The sequence below is a fragment of the Lucilia cuprina genome, chromosome 5, assembly GCF_022045245.1.
Source record: "Lucilia cuprina isolate Lc7/37 chromosome 5, ASM2204524v1, whole genome shotgun sequence".
Taxonomy (NCBI): domain Eukaryota; kingdom Metazoa; phylum Arthropoda; class Insecta; order Diptera; family Calliphoridae; genus Lucilia; species Lucilia cuprina.
Genome location: NC_060953.1, coordinates 62,739,351 through 62,757,195, shown reverse-complemented (window position 1 = coordinate 62,757,195; position 17,845 = coordinate 62,739,351). Strand labels below are relative to the sequence as shown.

At 29.9% G+C, this 17,845-nt stretch overlaps 3 protein-coding genes across 9 annotated transcripts in view; 2 read left to right on the top strand and 1 right to left on the bottom strand.

Moving 5' to 3' along the window:
* LOC111684826 (regulator of chromosome condensation) overlaps positions 1-1,487 on the bottom strand; it is a 2,501-nt gene extending 1,014 nt beyond the window's left edge. The window contains exons 1-3 of one of the 2 annotated variants that reach the window (XM_046951746.1): positions 1,354-1,487; positions 1,061-1,281; positions 1-996 (exon numbers count right to left, since the gene is read on the bottom strand). The exon at positions 1-996 is cut by the window's left edge and continues 1,014 nt beyond it. In XM_046951746.1, the coding sequence (XP_046807702.1) occupies positions 1-959 (959 nt within the window). In that variant the 5' untranslated portion in view covers positions 960-996; positions 1,061-1,281; positions 1,354-1,487. Of the gene's footprint in view, positions 997-1,060 lie in introns of both variants that reach the window. The other variant, XM_023447034.2, reaches the window with a different exon arrangement.
* The window catches only part of LOC111684863, a 12,873-nt gene extending 2,535 nt beyond the window's left edge, over positions 1-10,338 (top strand). Inside the window, exons 1-4 of one of the 6 annotated variants that reach the window (XR_002762741.2) lie at positions 4,193-4,387; positions 7,391-8,242; positions 8,392-9,240; positions 9,891-10,338. Coding sequence is in view for 4 of the 6 variants with exons in the window: in XM_046951749.1 (XP_046807705.1) it covers positions 9,915-10,223 (309 nt within the window). In the remaining 2 variants the exon portion in view is untranslated. Of the gene's footprint in view, positions 1-4,189; positions 4,388-7,390; positions 8,243-8,391; positions 9,241-9,890 lie in introns of those variants that run through there. The other 5 variants (XM_046951750.1, XR_006941003.1, XM_046951748.1 and 2 more) reach the window with 5 other exon arrangements.
* A 2,843-nt stretch (positions 10,339-13,181) lies between these two features.
* On the top strand, positions 13,182-16,907 carry LOC111684832 (transcriptional repressor CTCFL). The gene is made up of 6 exons (XM_046952604.1): positions 13,182-13,481; positions 13,640-13,946; positions 14,012-14,954; positions 15,519-16,381; positions 16,461-16,510; positions 16,574-16,907. Exons 2-6 carry the CDS (start codon positions 13,640-13,642, stop codon positions 16,643-16,645), a joined length of 2,235 nt encoding a protein of 744 aa, XP_046808560.1. The 5' UTR covers positions 13,182-13,481; the 3' UTR covers positions 16,646-16,907.
* The last annotated feature ends 938 nt before the right edge of the window (positions 16,908-17,845 follow it).

Below are 17,845 nucleotides of genomic sequence, written 5' to 3'. Positions count from 1 at the left end.
ACCGAGCCATCTTCCTTAAGTACTAGAGTGTGATGTTGACCACCAGCAATCTGTTTTATATTTTCGAATTTCGTATTTATAGGATTGATTATGGTGGACATGTCTTTGGCATAGGCCAATTGTTTGTAATTATTTAGACCAAATGCCCAAATATTGCCAGTCTGCGATTCTCTTAGGAAAGTACAGTAGTTCGTGGCCCATATAGCTTCTATAGGTTTGCCCCGTTTAACTATTACCAGACCAGGACGCAATAATTCTGTTTTACCTCTACGTCCCTCGCCGGAGGCAGATCTCAAAGATACTCTACCCAGTTGCCCTTGTTCGGCACAGCCCACAGTATACACTTTGCCCTGGCAAGTTAAAATAACTAAATGGTCGGCTCCCGAGGCAATGTCACAGCAAGTCAAACCAGGCAAAACATCAATGGGTAAGCGTTTGTTGCCCTCTAGTGTCAAACCCATGTTGCCGTGTGAATCTCGGAATGAACCCCAAGCAAAAACTCGGCCATCTTCCAGTAAACAAGCCGAGTGCGAATCACCGGCTGAGATTTTCAATACTTTGCCGGGCAAATCTATGGGTCGGGGCTCAAATTCGGAGCCTTCTTCGCTGCTGTCACGGCCAAGAGCACCTTCGTCATTGCAACCAAATGAATAAACGCGACCATCATGTGTCAATACCAAATTGTGCATACCACCCGCCTTAACATCTACCACATTTGTAATTTTATCTAATAAAGCCGGTCGTTTGCGTTCAAATTTGGACTCGTCATCCCCCAAGCCCAGTTGGCCCATGTCGCCCTGGCCACAAACTAAAGCACGCCCCACAACACGTGGTCTCTGTGGTAAAGGCAATTGAAACGATAATCTTTGCATCTTCGATTTTGGCGCTTCATTTTCACCTTTATTATTGTTGTCAACTTCGATGGGATCAGCTTTTCTTCTTACTGCAAGGCGTGGCATTTCTGATGTGTTTTAATATTTATTTTTCTTAATAAATCTAAAAATATGCAACAAAAATTAGAAAAATGTTCACTTAAATATATTAAACACAAACAACTCACCAACAATCTTTCTTAAAACGTTTTTATATTTTTCTTCTCGTTACTTCTCTTTTTCGTTTGTTTAACGTCTGATAAATGTGGAAACGCAAAAAAGTTTTCACAACTTTAGCTTGTTTTTTCGGGGGAATTTCTGTCGCGTTATATTTTTGGACTGCAATTGCCTTAAATGCAGTGTGTTTGCTTCGCAATCTGATTTCTTAATGATGTTTAGGAAAATTTCTCTGCAGAATTATTTAAATTTTACCTTTTTCGTTGGGCAATAATATACAATGTTCAACTATTTTTCTTTTTACCTGCTTTGTACAAATAATCGTGCGCGGGAAAAACACCGGTGTGCAAAATGTGCACAAAAAAAAATGCAGCTGTCACCCAGAGAACTGCGCCAACAAACATATGCTTCGTCGGCGTTCACTAAAAATTTGGCAGCGGAATAATACGAGTAGTAGTTGCTTTTACTTCATACAAAATAGTGTTTGCTACAAACACAATATACAAGCTGTTTGTCAAACCAGAATATTTTAGGTCATCAAACTTATGTATGTACATCCCAGCAAAAAAATAATGTATTTTTATGCTGAAAGTTACAAGTACAAAAGCCTAGAATGCCTTGACGCGTGGAATGCTTAAAGCATTTAGTTAAAAGTCGACTTTTTGCATATTATGTAAAGTCGATTTTTCAATTCGATTTTAGTTAAAAATCGACTTTAAGTATTTTATAAATAGTCGACTTTTCGAATTTTTCCCACTTTTCGACTTTTTCCGACTTTTCGACTTTTTCCGACTATTTTTTACTTTTTTCGATTTTTTTCGACTATATTAGAATTTTTACTTCTTTTTCCATTTTTGTTACTTTTGACTTTTTTCTACTATTTTCAAGTGTTCGACCTTTTGACATTTCGCCTTTTTTTGACTTTTTTCATAGACGATAGTCGAGTTATCGACTTTTTTGGAACAAAATAGTCGACTTTGACTTTTCGACTATTTTCGACAAAAAGTCGATTTATAAAACCCTATTGGTGAACCTCTATAAGAAAAGCCAACGTAGAAATAGGACCTGGTTCACACTGCGAAATTTTTGTTGAAAAACTTTTGATTTTGTGTATGAGAGAAAGTGTTGGTTGATATTTCTTTCTCTTTCTCTCGCACACAAAAGTCAAAAGTTTCCCAAAAAAGTTTGGTTGTGTGAACCAGGTCTAACTGATGGTGTTAGGTCGGCTAGTACCCTACAAGAACAGTGACAGTCATTTGACCGGTCATTTGACTGACACTATTGAAGGAAATATCGATCACTGCCTAGAACAAAGTTTCTATCAAGTTCTTAAGGGCAATATGAAAAATTTGATGGAAACATTTATGTACATGTGATCTTGCATCTCCCTTGCACTTATGAATTCTACCGATTTTAAAACATATATTTCAGCTGCTCACTCTTTTGCTTTTTAAAAATCAAGGATGATAGAAATGTTAGTCACGATTGACTAATCATTCTTTATGGATATATCCTTCACAGTTGACCAATCACACTTGATGAATTTATCCGTCAAATCTGACGGCTATGCCAATTTATAATAAAACACAATTTATTAACATTTTAAGATATATATTTTTAATTTTATTAATATACATATAAGCATATACATAAATTAACTATCATTTCACCATTTTACATACCTCACAGAATGTAAAATCCTCTTATGCTCCTTTTAATTTGTGGAAATAAATTGTCTGTAAATGCATATACCGTCATTATTGATGGAATTATCCATTAACTATTTTTTAGCAATTTTTAAAGAAAAATGTTGCAAGTGTGTTAGTAAAATCATTTTGTATGTATTAGTTTCGGTCATAGGGTAGTAACATGGAATATTATCGCCTAGAGCTAATTGACGGACGCTGATTGCCGTATGCAGGGGTTACCACAAGGATGCATACTTATTATTATACCAATGATCTCAGCAGAATTACCACCATACACCTATAGCATCGCACTCTATGGTTTGCCTTTATAAAAGAAAAAACGTTTATCTGAAGGTACTCCTTCGATCAATTAATGTACTTGCGTCTGTATCATCAAGAATGACAAAATAAATTTTAACAAATGTGTTTGAATTTAAAAATTTCATTTCGAAAGGCCAGTTGGAACAGGGCTGCAATATGCACACTCGGTTCCTTGGGATCATCACAATTTGAACAACTAGCAAAGAACATCTAAGAGCGGGTTTTTGAGTTGGCAATCAAGTGCCAATTAATAATCAGATTAGTTAATCAAATCTAATATTAATCCCCTTCGATATTTTTGAGTACAAGATTAAACTTCGCAGTGTTGCCATATAAAACAACAGAAAACGACACTGTTTGTTATAGGGTTCTATAAATCGACTTTCGAATAATCGAACAAACGACTTTTTGTCGAAAAAAGTCGAAAAGTCGAAGTCGACTATTTTGTTCCAAAAAAGTAGATAACACTATCGTATATGATAAAAGTCGAAAAGTCGACTTTGTAAATAAAAGTGGAAAAGTCGTAAAGTCAAAAAAAGTCGAAAAATCGACTTTTAATTAAATGAAAAAAGACGAAAGGTCGCAAAATCAACTTTTAACTAAATGCAAAAAGTCGAAAAGTCTACTTTTCGTTTCAACTATAGAACCCTAGTTTGTTATCAAAACGTAATACCTGTGATCAAAACAACGCATGTTTTACGAAAAAAATGAGACAATTGTAGATGTAATATGAAAACTAATGAAAACTTAAATTTAAAACAAAGAAATATATTGTGAAGTCTCCATAATTTATACTAATCGTTAATTCAAACATTTTAATGTTTGTTCTAATAAAAATTTTATTAATATTTTGGCATTAGCTCTTTACACTTTTGCATTTCTTGCAAGTTTAAAACACCTACATTGGGAGCTTAAACTAGCAAACAAAATTAACTTATTGAGTATTCAAAAACAACTTTCCAGGATTAATTTTAATTAATTTTGCAATGGAAATTTTAGAGTTGATGACAATCTGGTAGCATTTTATCCGCATTTAATGTAAACGATCCCAGCTGATCATGTATAGGTACTGTCAATATAATACTCTTTCTCTCGAGAAATTATTCTAGGTATTGTCAAAATACTTGCATATAAACAAATCTAATGAAACAAAATTCGATTATTACCGACATTATCTGAATGAATTCTACTTGTTTGTCTGGTACAACAAGTTGTGTATATTAGTAGGATTTTTTTTGTTCGATTGACTGTTCATTGTAATTTTAATCGCAAATTTATTAACACACAAGTTGGAGAATTTGTTTTTTTTTGGTGTGCAAAGCAGTAACTGTACGTACCATAATTAATAAAAATAAATATATGATAATATTGGTTAGGGGATTTGTATAAAAAAATTTTAAGAAATGTATATTACACATTCTTTGCATTTTTTGTTTATTTACATTTTGAAATTATTATAGAAAATTATGTATTATGTATACATTTCTGTGGCAAAACTGAAAAAGTACATATCTCAAGATATGTAAAAATCAAAAATCTATATTATGTCAATTTTTCATAAATATCGGAAGAAAACTTTTGAAATTATCGAAATTTTTCAATGTTTTTTTATATAGTTTTGTATTGGATTTTAAAACATTAATACGTTCTCCTAAAAAGTACAAAAAAACAACTTATGTATTTTTGCCTTTTTACCACAGATTTGTAAAAACTTTTAAAAGAAAGTAGTAATTTTAAAAAGAGATCTCCAATGTGATTCAAAATTTAAAAATAGCTTTCTAACATAGTTTTCATTTATGGTGAAAAAATTATTATTAAAGAAAAAATAAAAACATTTTCAACGTGTACATACATACCTCACCCAGCAAAAACTTATATTGAAAAGTTATGAGTTAAAAAACGCTTTTCACTACTTCTTGTAGGGTCGACTTTTTTCATTTAGTTAAAAGTCGACTTTTCGACTTTTTGTATTTAAATAAAAGTCGATTTTTAGACTTTTCGACTTTTTTCATTTAAATAAAAGTCGACTTTTAGACTTTTTTCATTGAAATAAAAGTCGACTTTTAGACTTTTCGACTACAGTAGTTTTCCGATTTAACGAACCCATATGTTGTCAGGCCTGTTCGTAAAATTGAAAAGTTCGTTATATGCAGTACTAAGTAAAACGTGGGTTTTTGGTAGGAAAATAATTAAAAATAGTTACGTAAAATATTTTTAAATGTATTTTATAAAAATTAATTTTTTTTTATAAAAATAGCACAAAACACAGAATTCCGAATCTTATATGCCCACCTTCAAACCATATTTGTGTCGAATTTAATCGCTGTATTTTTAATTCTGTCATGAGCTTTAAAGTTATTTCTCGAAGTTCATCGCTATACTCGTATTTTTAAGCGAGTAATGAGCGTTGAAGTAATTTTCTTAAGGGGGCCTGATATGGAGGATAAGGACCAATTCCCATAAAATTTGTTAGTGATATCGGTTAGTACTCGGCGTACTCGTATTGTTTAGCGAGTATTGAGCGTTAAAGTCATTATCTGAAGGACGGACGGACATAGCTACATCGAACTAAAATTTAATAAGAACCCAGAATGTGTTACAGTTTTGGTATAAAAGCACCGCTTGCTACAACTTAGGTTATTTGTTATTTTTGATAAATGTCATTTTATCTTCATTTAAATAATAATATTTTTATTAGTGCGTTAAACAGAGTACAAAAAACAAGTTTGGTTCGTTATTTAAGGTATTCAATAGGAAAAATTAGCTTGTTCGTAAAATGCGATGTTCGTAGAATTGAATGGTCGTTAAATCGGAAAACTACTGTATAAGTATTTTATAAATAGTCGACTTTTCGACTTTTTCCGACTTTTCGACTTTTTCCGACTTTTCGACTTTTTTTTCGACTTTTTCCGACTTTTTTTGACTTTTCGATTTTTTCGACTTTTAGACTATTTTCGACTTCTTTCTACTTTTTTCTGACTATTTTTTGACTTTTTTCGAGTTTTTCCGACTATTTTAGAGTTTTTGACTTTTTTTTGACTTGTTTCTACAATTTTCGATTTTTCGACCTTTCGACTTTTTCCGACTTTTTTCAACTTTATTTATTTTCGAGTTTTTCCGACTATTTTAGAGTTTTTGACTTTTTTTTGACTTGTTTCTACAATTTTCGATTTTTCGACTTTTTCCGACTTTTTTCGACTTTTTTCGACTTTCTTCGACTTTTTTCGACTTTATTCGACTTTTTTCGACTTTATTCGACTTTTTTCGACTTATCGACTTTTTTCGACTTTTCGGCTTTTTTCGACTTTTATTCACAAAGTCGACTTTTTTCACAGACGATAGTCAAGTTATCGACTTTTTTGGAACAAAATAGTCGACTTCGACTTTTTTTGACAAAAAGTCGATTGTTCGATTATTCGAAAGTCGATTTATAGAACCCTAGTGAACACTGTGGTGATATTAGATGTATGAACTTATCATTTTAAATAAGTACTTACAGATAGGGAGTTTAAAACTTGTTTTGCTTTATGCACAAAAAGTTGTTCACACGGCTTTATGTATTAATCAATGAAAAGTAAGTTGATGTGTAAGTACAAATCGTTGCCGAGTTTTTTTAATGACTTGTATTTACTCGAAATAATACTTTACGATTACCACTACATATCGCCTGTATTAATTAGAAGGTGTCTAGTAATGACTTATAAATAACTACATATTTTTAATCGTTTAAAAATAAAATATATAAGTTTTATCTTAAAGACTTGAATATTTTAAAACATTTCGTAAAATACTTAAAAAAAATATCATGTGAATTTTAAAAATATATTTAATACAGATTATGTTTCTTATCTGTGTTAATAGTAATTGTTTTCTAATCAATTATAGATAAACATTGAAGTTTTAGTTTGGACGTTTTGTAAAAATCACTCTCACGCCGGCAATAGCGATCATTTAGAATTATTAGAATCGGTTTAAAATTTCATAAAACTTCCATTAAATTTTTCATACTCCCGAAAATGGATTTGTATTAACGCAAAATATCTTATATATAAATATCTTATGAATTAATGTTGCCCAGATCGGTCCATTATTTGATAAATCTAAATTTTTATAAATATTCAATATGGTAATAAAAAAACGTTTTTAAGAAGGCTATTAATAATTCGGCATAGTTAAATATGGTTTTCTAAATTCTTGAGTTTTATTTTTTATGGAAAATCGTTTGAAAGATTTTCTATGATACAATAATATAACTTAGTCATATTTCATAAAACTAACGCCTTTTTGGTCATGTTAATGTTGGTGTAATAATAATATATTTTTTTTTCGTAGAATTAACATAATGTCGGATATAGAATGTGATGATTGTTCATGTTTCGATTGTGGAGATAGCGGTAATACGGATAATGAGGAAGTTGTGGATTGTTGCGTTAATTGTTGCATTTGCTTGTGTCCCGATACGACTTTAAAAGGAGATAGACATGACGAAAACTGTTGCGCTTGGGTGACTGCAACTCTAATGGCAATCATTGTCATCAGTATTATCGTAGTTGTCACCATAACCCACTCGTAATAAAGCTGTGTCGATCTAACTATTTTCAAATGATCAATTTTTTATATCTATATGTACATTAGGAAAATAAAATTTAAAAAATTTTCGAAATTTTTAATCCATTCATCCATTTCACATAGAGTATAAAAAATATATATTACTTTTCCTCGAGCTTTAAAAAAAATTTCGACGCAAATACTTTAATGTTTTCGATATCTACTTTAAATCTAATTCTAAATTTATTAATACAAAATCGGAAATTATTATTGTTCTATCCACTACAATTAAGTCAAACAATTATTTTATAATCTCTTTGAATTCCGAAAATAAATCTGTATTAAGTGAAAAGGTTAAAACTTTATATTCAAGTAGACTGACAAGACTTTCAGATGACAACAAAGGTGTCTTTCGCATTGTTTAAGCAGTTAAATATAGAAAAAATATGGACTTGTCAGATTTAAAGGCATGATATATCATAAAGTCTGATTTTATAAGAAAATCATGAGGGCAGATTCGAATTTAACAATGATCAATCCTTCAGAAATGTTTACTCTGATCTCTGGGCGAAAACTTTGTTGGCCTGTGTTATCAGTATATCATTACGATAAAAATAACCAGACATTGTAACCATGGTATGAAAAAATGCTTAAAATTTTTGGAAACATTTTTCAAAAAATAATAATAATAATAATAATAATAATATATAGAATTATATACATATGTATATTGTAAATGGAAACTTCTTTATTTAATAAAATAAATATTTTGTCCTATATTCTAGAAAAAATCATTAATCTTAGAACAAAATGTCGGACGGAGGATGTGATACGACTTGTTGTGATAGCGGTGGAGGTTTTGACAGTGGTGGCGCATGTGACACGGTTTGCGGCGATAGTGGCGGAGGTGGTGGTGAAAGTGGTACTTGTCATACATCCGATAATACTGTTAACGATAATAGCGCCACATATGATATTGCCAATAGTAATGATCCAAGTATTTTTCATAATTTCCACCATGATCCCACATTCGGTGTTGCATCAAATAATTTTGATGATAGTTATCATAATTTCAATAATAATTCAGAAAACGTTAATAATAAAACAAATAAATCGTCTTGCTGGGGTTGTTGTTTTGGAGCGTTTATTTTTATATTTTTATTAGTCATTGGATTCATTATGATTAACACTTTATAACCCATGTTTTCAGATTTTTTTTAGATAAAAATAATATTAAAAAATTGTAATTGTTGTTTTATTCACAATTTTTTATTCATTTTATGATTGTAGAAAAAAATTTATTGATCTAAAATTTTAGTAACATTTGTAACGTTAATTTAGTTTAATAAAAACAAATATCTGGCAACTTTTTGTATGTTGCATTGGCTAAGTGTTATTATTCATTACACATGACATTTTTCTTAAAATCTCTTCTTCCTCTCTCTTCGGAAATTTATTTCATATAAACAAGTTACATATAATATTAATAATCAAGTCCCTATAACCAACGTTCGATTGAATTCAATTTGTTTGTTAGTTTCATAGTAAAACTTTTGTTCGATCAGTTGTTTGCAATCAGTCGCCAAACTTATTAAAACTCATGTTCGAGATTCATTTTTTGTAAAACATTAGTTGTAAGTACAAATAAAGCGTTTTACAACAAAATCGTCATATTCAGTGGAATATGGTTTTATTATGGTAATATGGTAATTTCTAAGAATCGGTGTAATTGAGTTTAGTTTATTGCCGGAGTAAATTAGAATATATTAGTGCAAAATAGTTTTGTGGTAGCAGTATTTTTAACAAAAATAAAAAATGATAAATTATCTTTCTTTCTTTCTATCTATCTATCTATCTATCTATCTATCTATCTATCTATCTATCTATCTATCTATCTATCTATCCATCTGTCTATCTATCTATCTATCTATCTATCTATCTACCTTTCTACCTTTCTATCTATCTATCTATCTATCTATCTATCTATCTATCTATCTATCTATCTATCTATTTATTTATCTATCTATCTATCTATCTATCTACCTTTCTATCTATCTTTATATATATATATATATATATATATATATATATATTATATATATATATATATATATATATAATATATATATATATATATATATATATATATATATATATATATATATATATATATATATATATATTATATATATATATATCTATCTACCTATCAATCTATCTATTTATCTATCTATGTATCAAGTCGTTTTTAATAATTTCTATATTTTTTTCCTCCTCATTTTAGAGAAAAACATAATAACCAATCAAAATGTCAGATTGTGGATGCGATAGTGGTGGAGGATTTGATAGTGGCGGTTGTGATGACGGTGGAGGATTTGACAGCGGTATTTGTCATACGTCAGATCATACATCTTATGATATGACCACCAATAATGATTCAAATTTTTTCCATAATTATCACAATGATTCCTCTTACGACCATTCATTCGATAATAGTAATTCTAACAATAGTAAATCACAGGAATCACAATGCTGTTCAAATTTTGCGTATGGAATATTTTGCTTGACGTGGTTTACCGCTTTTATATTTATTTTATATAAAATATTCGCAATGTGATATTGTGGAAATTGGTTTTATAAAGGAACATTAAAAATAAGTTTAAATGTTTTAGTTTTTTACCACCTTAAGAATTCATTATTGAAATTAATAAATATTAAAATAATGCATCATAGCCTGTCAAATGTTCAAATTTGTATATTAATGTTTTTTTTTTTTTTTTTTTTTTTTTTTTGAATTTAGGACACTAAACTATTATTCTGGGTTGAGATTAGGATTTACCTCACTCAGACCAATCCTAGGTTTGACTTTTTGAAAACTTTATTTTCATGTGTAATTTTTTATAATTAAGCCAACATTCCACTTTTAACAATATATTAAACGTTGTTTTTGATTTTATAAAACGCCTTTTCATACATCATTTTGTTTAAGTGTAATTTGTCGATAATTCCCTACAATGTGATCACTAATGGTATCGACATCATATTGAATCATTAAACACATCACTAAAAATCAACAGTTGTGTGTGTCTATAGTTATTTTTAAAATTATACGAGCGCATATTTTTTTTAAAAATATTTTTCTCTTTCATAAACATCAATATATGTATGAGTTCACAGAGTGTTGGGATTAAGACGCTAAATGCTTACATTGTATATATAAAAAACATTTAATAATACTACGGGTTTTAATAAAAATAAATAATATTGTCATACCCAAACAATTTTTTTAAGAAAAAAGTGAAAATAACAAGTTTAAAATAAAAAGTTTTGGAAAGCAAAAACATAAAAGAATTATTTAAAATGTCGGATGATAATGAAACTATATTTGAAAATCCAGAGACATTTAATTACATGAATTATGTTATGTCAATACAAAATTCCGATAATTATCATTGCATTGACGACGTTGTCGATTATGATTTATATTATACGCGAAAGGAACAGGAGCAAATTGGTTGTCTCAAATGTACCGTTTATATTATCATAACAGTTATTGTGGTTTATACGATCATATTTATTTGTGAAATTTATAAAAATTTTAAATAAATGTTGAATTGCGTTCTTATTGTGCTCTTATTATGTTTAATAGAAATTTGTGGTTAATATTTTGCAGATTGCGGTGAGGTTTAATATTAAATGCAAAATAATAATGACAATTTTATAAAAATAAACTAAAGCGGGTCGTTTAAAAATACATTTAATAAGAAAATTATTATATCATAATATTTACAGTTTTAAATAATATTTTATTAAGTTTTATTTAAGAAATTTAAAAACCTATGACATTTTGATATTAATTAAAAAATGGCAACCCATTTTATAGTACAGTTGAAACCGTTTATAGCGAACAAATGTATTTTTGTTGAAATCATAAAAAGGCACCGATATTTTTTGTTTATTACACAAATTTAATTATAAATTTAACATGTAAAGTGTTACTATTCCGAATCTGATATGCAGTAAATGAAATGCTCTCCTATAAACATTAGGTTAATATTAATTTGAAATTGTGGCTTGCAAGAAACTTATTTCTATGTAACGAATTTCATAGCTATACTCGTATTTTTAAGTATTGAAGTGCGTTAAAGTCAATTTCTGAAGGGGACCTTGTATATGGGGATAGGGGTTAAAATTGGACCGATCCTCATAAAAACAGACTTTTACTCTGTCAAAATTTTGTGTAGAATAGTACGGATGGGATTATCTAACGCAATTTATAATGAAACCATCACACATTGAGATAAAATGTTTGTTTTTATGTTTTGAAATAAAAGCTTTTGAAAACAAGCAATGTATTTTAATGTATTAACATACAAAAAAGGTAAACAGCTGTTTCCATTTTACTCTGTTATTGTTTTATAACAATTGTGAAAAAATTTTTACTTTTTCATTACACTTTACGTACGTAAAGTGTGATCGTGTGAAAAAAACGCATAAACTACTGTTTTTCTAAACTCATCTGGCAACTTTACTGTCAAATCTAACCAGGGTTGTGTTTTAACTCATTAAAAATTTAGTAATGGTAACTAGGGTTCTATAAATCGACTTTCGAATAATCGAACAATCGAACAATCGACTTTTTGTCGAAAAAAGTCGAAAAGTTGAAGTCAACTATTTTGTTCAAAGAAAGTCGATAACTCGACTATTGTCTGTGAAAAAAGTCAAAAAGTGGACTTTGTGAATTAAAGCCGAAAAGTCAGAAAGTCGAAAAAAGTCGAAAAGTCGTAAAAAATCAAAAAAAAATCGAATAGTCGGAAAAAGTCGAAAAATCGAAAATTGTAGAAACAAGTCAATAATTTTAAAAAAGTGAAAAAAGTCAAAAACTCTAAAATAGTCGGAAAAGTCGAAAAAAAGTTGAAAAGTCGAAAAAATTCAACTATTTATAAAATACTTATAGTCGAAAAGTCTAAAAGTCGACTTTTATTAAAATGAAAAAAGTCGAAAAGTTGAAAAATCGACTTTTCATAAAATGCAAAAAGTCGAAAAGTCAACTTTTAACTAAATAAAAAAGTCGAAAAGTCGACTTTTCGTTTTAACTGTAGAACCCTAATGGTAACCTTTTCTTTAATACTTAATACCACTATAGTAGACCCAATACAAACAATACAAGCTTAGTTTTACAGAAGTTTAAATGACACTTACTTGAAGGTTACAGTTCATTTGTAAACACTAATAACACTATAAAATTTTACATAAACAACTTTCACGTAGACGTAAGTTCCTCTACCAAAATTTTTTTGTCAACAATAAATAAAAATATTCCGGAATTAATGTAAAAACAAACTTAATGCTTTATAATTTAAAAATTATCCTACATTACTCCTAGATGTAGGGTATCATATGATCACCCATGCCCTAGCTTTACATTCATACTTGTTTTGATTAAAAAAAAAACAGAACACGCACGTTTTTTGTATACAAAACGTCAACATATTTTTTTCCCGCTACAATTTGGAATAAAATCGCTTTATTGCCCACACTGTTTATAGTAAGAGGGGAAATTCAATTGAATATGCGCCATCTTGCAACGATAATAACAAACAACGGGGCGAAATAAAATGTATTTTTCTTTTGTGTCATTTACTAGCTCTGACGGAAAAAGTTAATAGTGTGAAAAATAACAATTGTAAAGTGATAAAAATTGCAAATATTGTAAAAGAAAATAAAAATAACAAGATTTTCCGAAGAATTCAATATATCTTTGTGTACAGTAACAATATAATAAATTCTGCCTAAGAAATAATTAGCAAAATCAATAAAAAAGCCTCGTACTAACTAATCGCGTATTGTTGTTTTATTTAACAAAAACAAAAAAGTATGTATACTTATGGTTTGTCCGCATGGTGTCGCGTTCTGTTTTTTTTTCGTATTCTGGGGAAGAGTAAAAAAATAGCGACGACATCTGGGAGCAATATGGTTTTTTTTAGTGGGAAATTGTTTTTTGAATTCAAATTTAAATTTATATTGTTCCAGATGACTGTAATCAATAATGATCCCGATTATTTTCAAACCTATTTGGAAAAATTGGAAGAAGATGAAGACGATGAATTAAACAATGAAGTCATTCAATCGATAAAGAATGATTTTGTTACAGAAGTGGAAGAGAATGGTAGTGTTGAGGATGAAAAGGAAGCAGAAGATCGCGGTGCCATAATTATGGATGCAGAGGGTAATTATTATTTTCAAACGTCAGAGAAAATTGTAAAAGTAGAACCTATAAACAAGGTTTCACAAGCTCCGGCAACTGTTGTTACTCCCAACAATAAACGTAAAGCAAAAGGCAAGGAAAATTTATAAACATAATTCATTTAATATAATAAACTAATAATTTTCTGAAAATTACAGCCCAAGCTGCCTCGGTTTCCACAAAAAAGACCAAATTAGCTGCTAATAATAGTAAAGCTATGAAAAAGGAAAATAATGATGTCAAAACTGCGGATGAAACCGTAAACTCGGAATTTATTTCGCAAGAAGAAGTCTACGAATTCGATGAAAATGAACAAGATCCTGATGACCCCGGCGTTGAACCTGATGCCGATTACGGCTCAAAAGGGTTATTGAAAAGTACCAAAAAGTCTACAGCAAATGAAGAAGCAACATTTACTTGTATGTTGTGTCCCTATCAGACAGCCAAAAAATTCTTATTGTCCAGACATTTAAAAAAGCACTCGGACGAACGTCCCTATAAATGTACCGTTTGCGAAAGAGGTTTTAAAACGAACTCCTCCCTCATGAATCATCGTAATACACATTTGGGCGTTAAGCCTCATGCTTGTAAGGATTGTGATATGGCCTTTACTACATCGGGAGAGTTGGTGCGTCATGTACGCTATAGGCATACACACATTAAACCTCATAAGTGTACTGAATGCGATTACAGCAGTGTAGAAATGAGTAAATTACGGCGACATATGCGCTGTCACACCGGTGAAAGGCCCTATCAATGTCCCCACTGTACATATGCCTCCCCGGATACGTTCAAACTTAAGCGTCATATGCGTATACATACGGGTGAGAAACCGTATGAATGTGATATATGTCATGCACGTTTTACCCAATCGAATTCGCTAAAACTTCATCGTCTTATACATTCTGTTAATGAGAAGCCTGTCTTTCAATGTCACCTATGTCCTACAACGTGTGGACGTAAAACAGACTTACGTCTACATATAAAAAAGCTACACAGTTCTGATCAACCAATACCATGTAAGCGGTGTGGTAAAGAATTACCCGATCGTTATTCGTATAAGATGCATCTGAAGACACATGAAGGTGAAAAGTGTTTCCGGTGAGTTTTTTTATAACTTAAATTCTAAAGTTATAGAATTTTTTTTAAGTTTTCTAATATTCTTAAGTCTAGTTACACAATAGTCTTGCCTGTAGTATGGTTTGCAGTCAAATCTACAGTCTATCCTATAATCAAGTATATATTTTACTTTATAGTCTAGTCTATAGTCCAGTCTGAGTATAGACTAGTCTATATTCCAGTCTATAGTCTAGGTTATAGTTTTGTATATAGTCTAGTCTAAAGTCTAGTCTGAGTATAGACTAGTCTATAGTCAAATCTAAAAAAAAGAAATTTCTAAATGTTTGGAAAGAAATTTCAAAATTTATTCTATAAAGAGAGAAAATTTCGAAAATTTTCTACAAAAAAATAAAATTTTTTTGAAAAGAGAAATTAAAAGAAAATCTAAAATTTTCTTAAAAGTAGCAAATTAAAAAAAAAAAAATTCTTTAAAAAATTGTTATCAAAAAGAAATGTTTAAAATAACTAGAAAAAGAAAATTTCAAAATTTTTTTAAAGAATAAAAAATTTTTGCTGATTTTTTGTTTGTTTTGCATCTCTTTACAGCTGTGATTATTGTCCTTATGCTTCCATATCGGAGCGTCACCTTGAATCGCATCTTCATATACATTTGGATAAGAAACCATTTATATGTGAGATTTGTAATACTAGTTTTCGTCAGAAACCACTACTTGTTCGTCACATGAAAATTTATCATTCGGATAATTATGAACCACCACAAACACGTAAGAAAGATCATAAGTGTCCACATTGTAATAAAATGTTTGCATTCAATGGAAATCTTATGCGTCATATGGAAATCCACGATCCCTCATCGGATCTAATGAAAAAGAAAGAAGCATTGAAAGTGGGACGAATGACACGTGTTAGAATGGATGGTACTGTTGTAGCATTATCCACAACCAGTAATAGCCTTTTGGAAAATAATGATGAGTACGGGTATAATGATAACAATACTGGGGAGGAGCAACAGCAAATCGATGATGATGAAGTAATACCCGAAGAAGGGTATGAAGAAGAAGAGGAGGAAGAAGTAGGGGATGAAGATTGCAATGAGGAAAACATACAATATGTCTATGAAGAATTAGAAGCTGATGAGTATGTAGAACAAGAATACGAAGAACAACTGGAGGCAGCAACTGATGAAAAATTTGGAATAGATTTAAAAATGGAAACTGTTGCTTCTCCACAGCCGGCACTTAAACAATCTATAATCCTTAAGGGAGATGATAATGAAGCCAAAATAGTGGCTTTAGAAGTTAATGATGATCAAGATTTTATGGTTATAGAAGTTTTGCCAGATGATGATGATGATGATGAAGAGTTACAAGAAGTAATAGCACAAGTACAGGCACAACCAGTTAAATCTACGACAGTAAACAAAAAGACTAACAAAACTACCGCTATAAGTATGTGGTGTACATTTATGTTAAATATTTAAAATATTTACATTTTAAATTTTATTTTTTTCTCTTGCATTATTTTTAGAAACTCAGAAAAAAACACAGTCACTCATATCAGATTATTTTGGATTTGAAGTAAGTTGTTTCACTTTTTGATATTGAAAATTATTTTTAGTTTTCTAATCTTTTTGTTTTAAGGTTGATCAAGATGACGATGACGAAGAAACCAAAGAAGACATTAAATTATTAGAATTGATTGAACAAGAGTAATGTGCTTGATTTATTTATAAATTTTTTTTTAAATAACTTTTCTTATAAACTCAGGTTTTATTTGTTTTATAGTATCGATAGGGTATTTAACAATACCTATAATATTTATGTTTTGGTTTAAACAAATTTTATTTATTATTTTATAATCACTGCATTATATACATAACTGCATTACATTAATTAGATTTTTATTTCTATAAGCTAAAATAAATAACGTTTTTTAATAAATATAAATGTTTAAATACCAGCAGCATTGACATTATTTAAAAATTTTGTGTTCAATTTTCTTTATAAGATCATCACAGAAGCTATTGTGGGGACATTGCCTATATCAGACTACAACATCTATATGCGGACAGATTTTAAACACGCTACCGATCTTTGTTTGGCACGGATTCAGAAAGTCTATAATCGTACTATAAATTTGACTACAGACTAGACCATACTATAGATAAAACCATATATAAAAACTAGACTATAGACTAAACTATAGACTAGACTATAGACTAGACTATAGACTAGACTATAGACTAGACTATAGACTAGACTATAGACTAGACTATAGACTAGACTATAGACTAGACTATAGACTAGACTATAGACTAGACTATAGACTAGACTATAGACTAGACTATAGACTAGACTATAGACTAGACTATAGACTAGACTATAGACTAGACTATAGACTAGACTATAGACTAGACTATAGACTAGACTATAGACTAGACTATAGACTAGACTATAGACTACACTATAGACTAGACTATAGTCTACACTAGACTATTGACTACACTAGACTATAGACTACACTAGACTATAGACTAGACTATAGACTAGACTATAGAATAGTATATAGCCTAGAGTCTAGTCACTAGACTATACTATAGTCTACACTAGACTATAGACTAGAGTCTAGACTACACTGTAGACTAGATTATAGACTAGACTAGAGTCTAGACTACACTAGAGTCTAGACTACACTAGAGTCTAGACTACACTGTAGACTAGATTATAGACTAGACTATAGATTAGACTATAAACTAGACTATAGAGTAGACTATAAACTAGACTATTGACTTGACTATTGACTTGACTATTGACTTGACTATTGACTTGACTATTGACTTGACTATTGACTTGACTATTGACTTGACTATTGACTTGACTATAGACTAGACTATAGACTACACAAAATCGCTC

Bases quoted from the DNA above. Each gene is read 5' to 3' on its own strand.
- LOC111684832 (XM_046952604.1), top strand. From the start codon at position 13,640: ATGACTGTAATCAATAATGATCCCGATTATTTTCAAACCTATTTGGAA. The intron at 13,947-14,011 runs GCAAGGAAAATT...TGAAAATTACAG, and splicing joins CAATAAACGTAAAGCAAAAG to CCCAAGCTGCCTCGGTTTCC. The intron at 16,511-16,573 runs GTAAGTTGTTTC...TTTTGTTTTAAG, and splicing joins CAGATTATTTTGGATTTGAA to GTTGATCAAGATGACGATGA.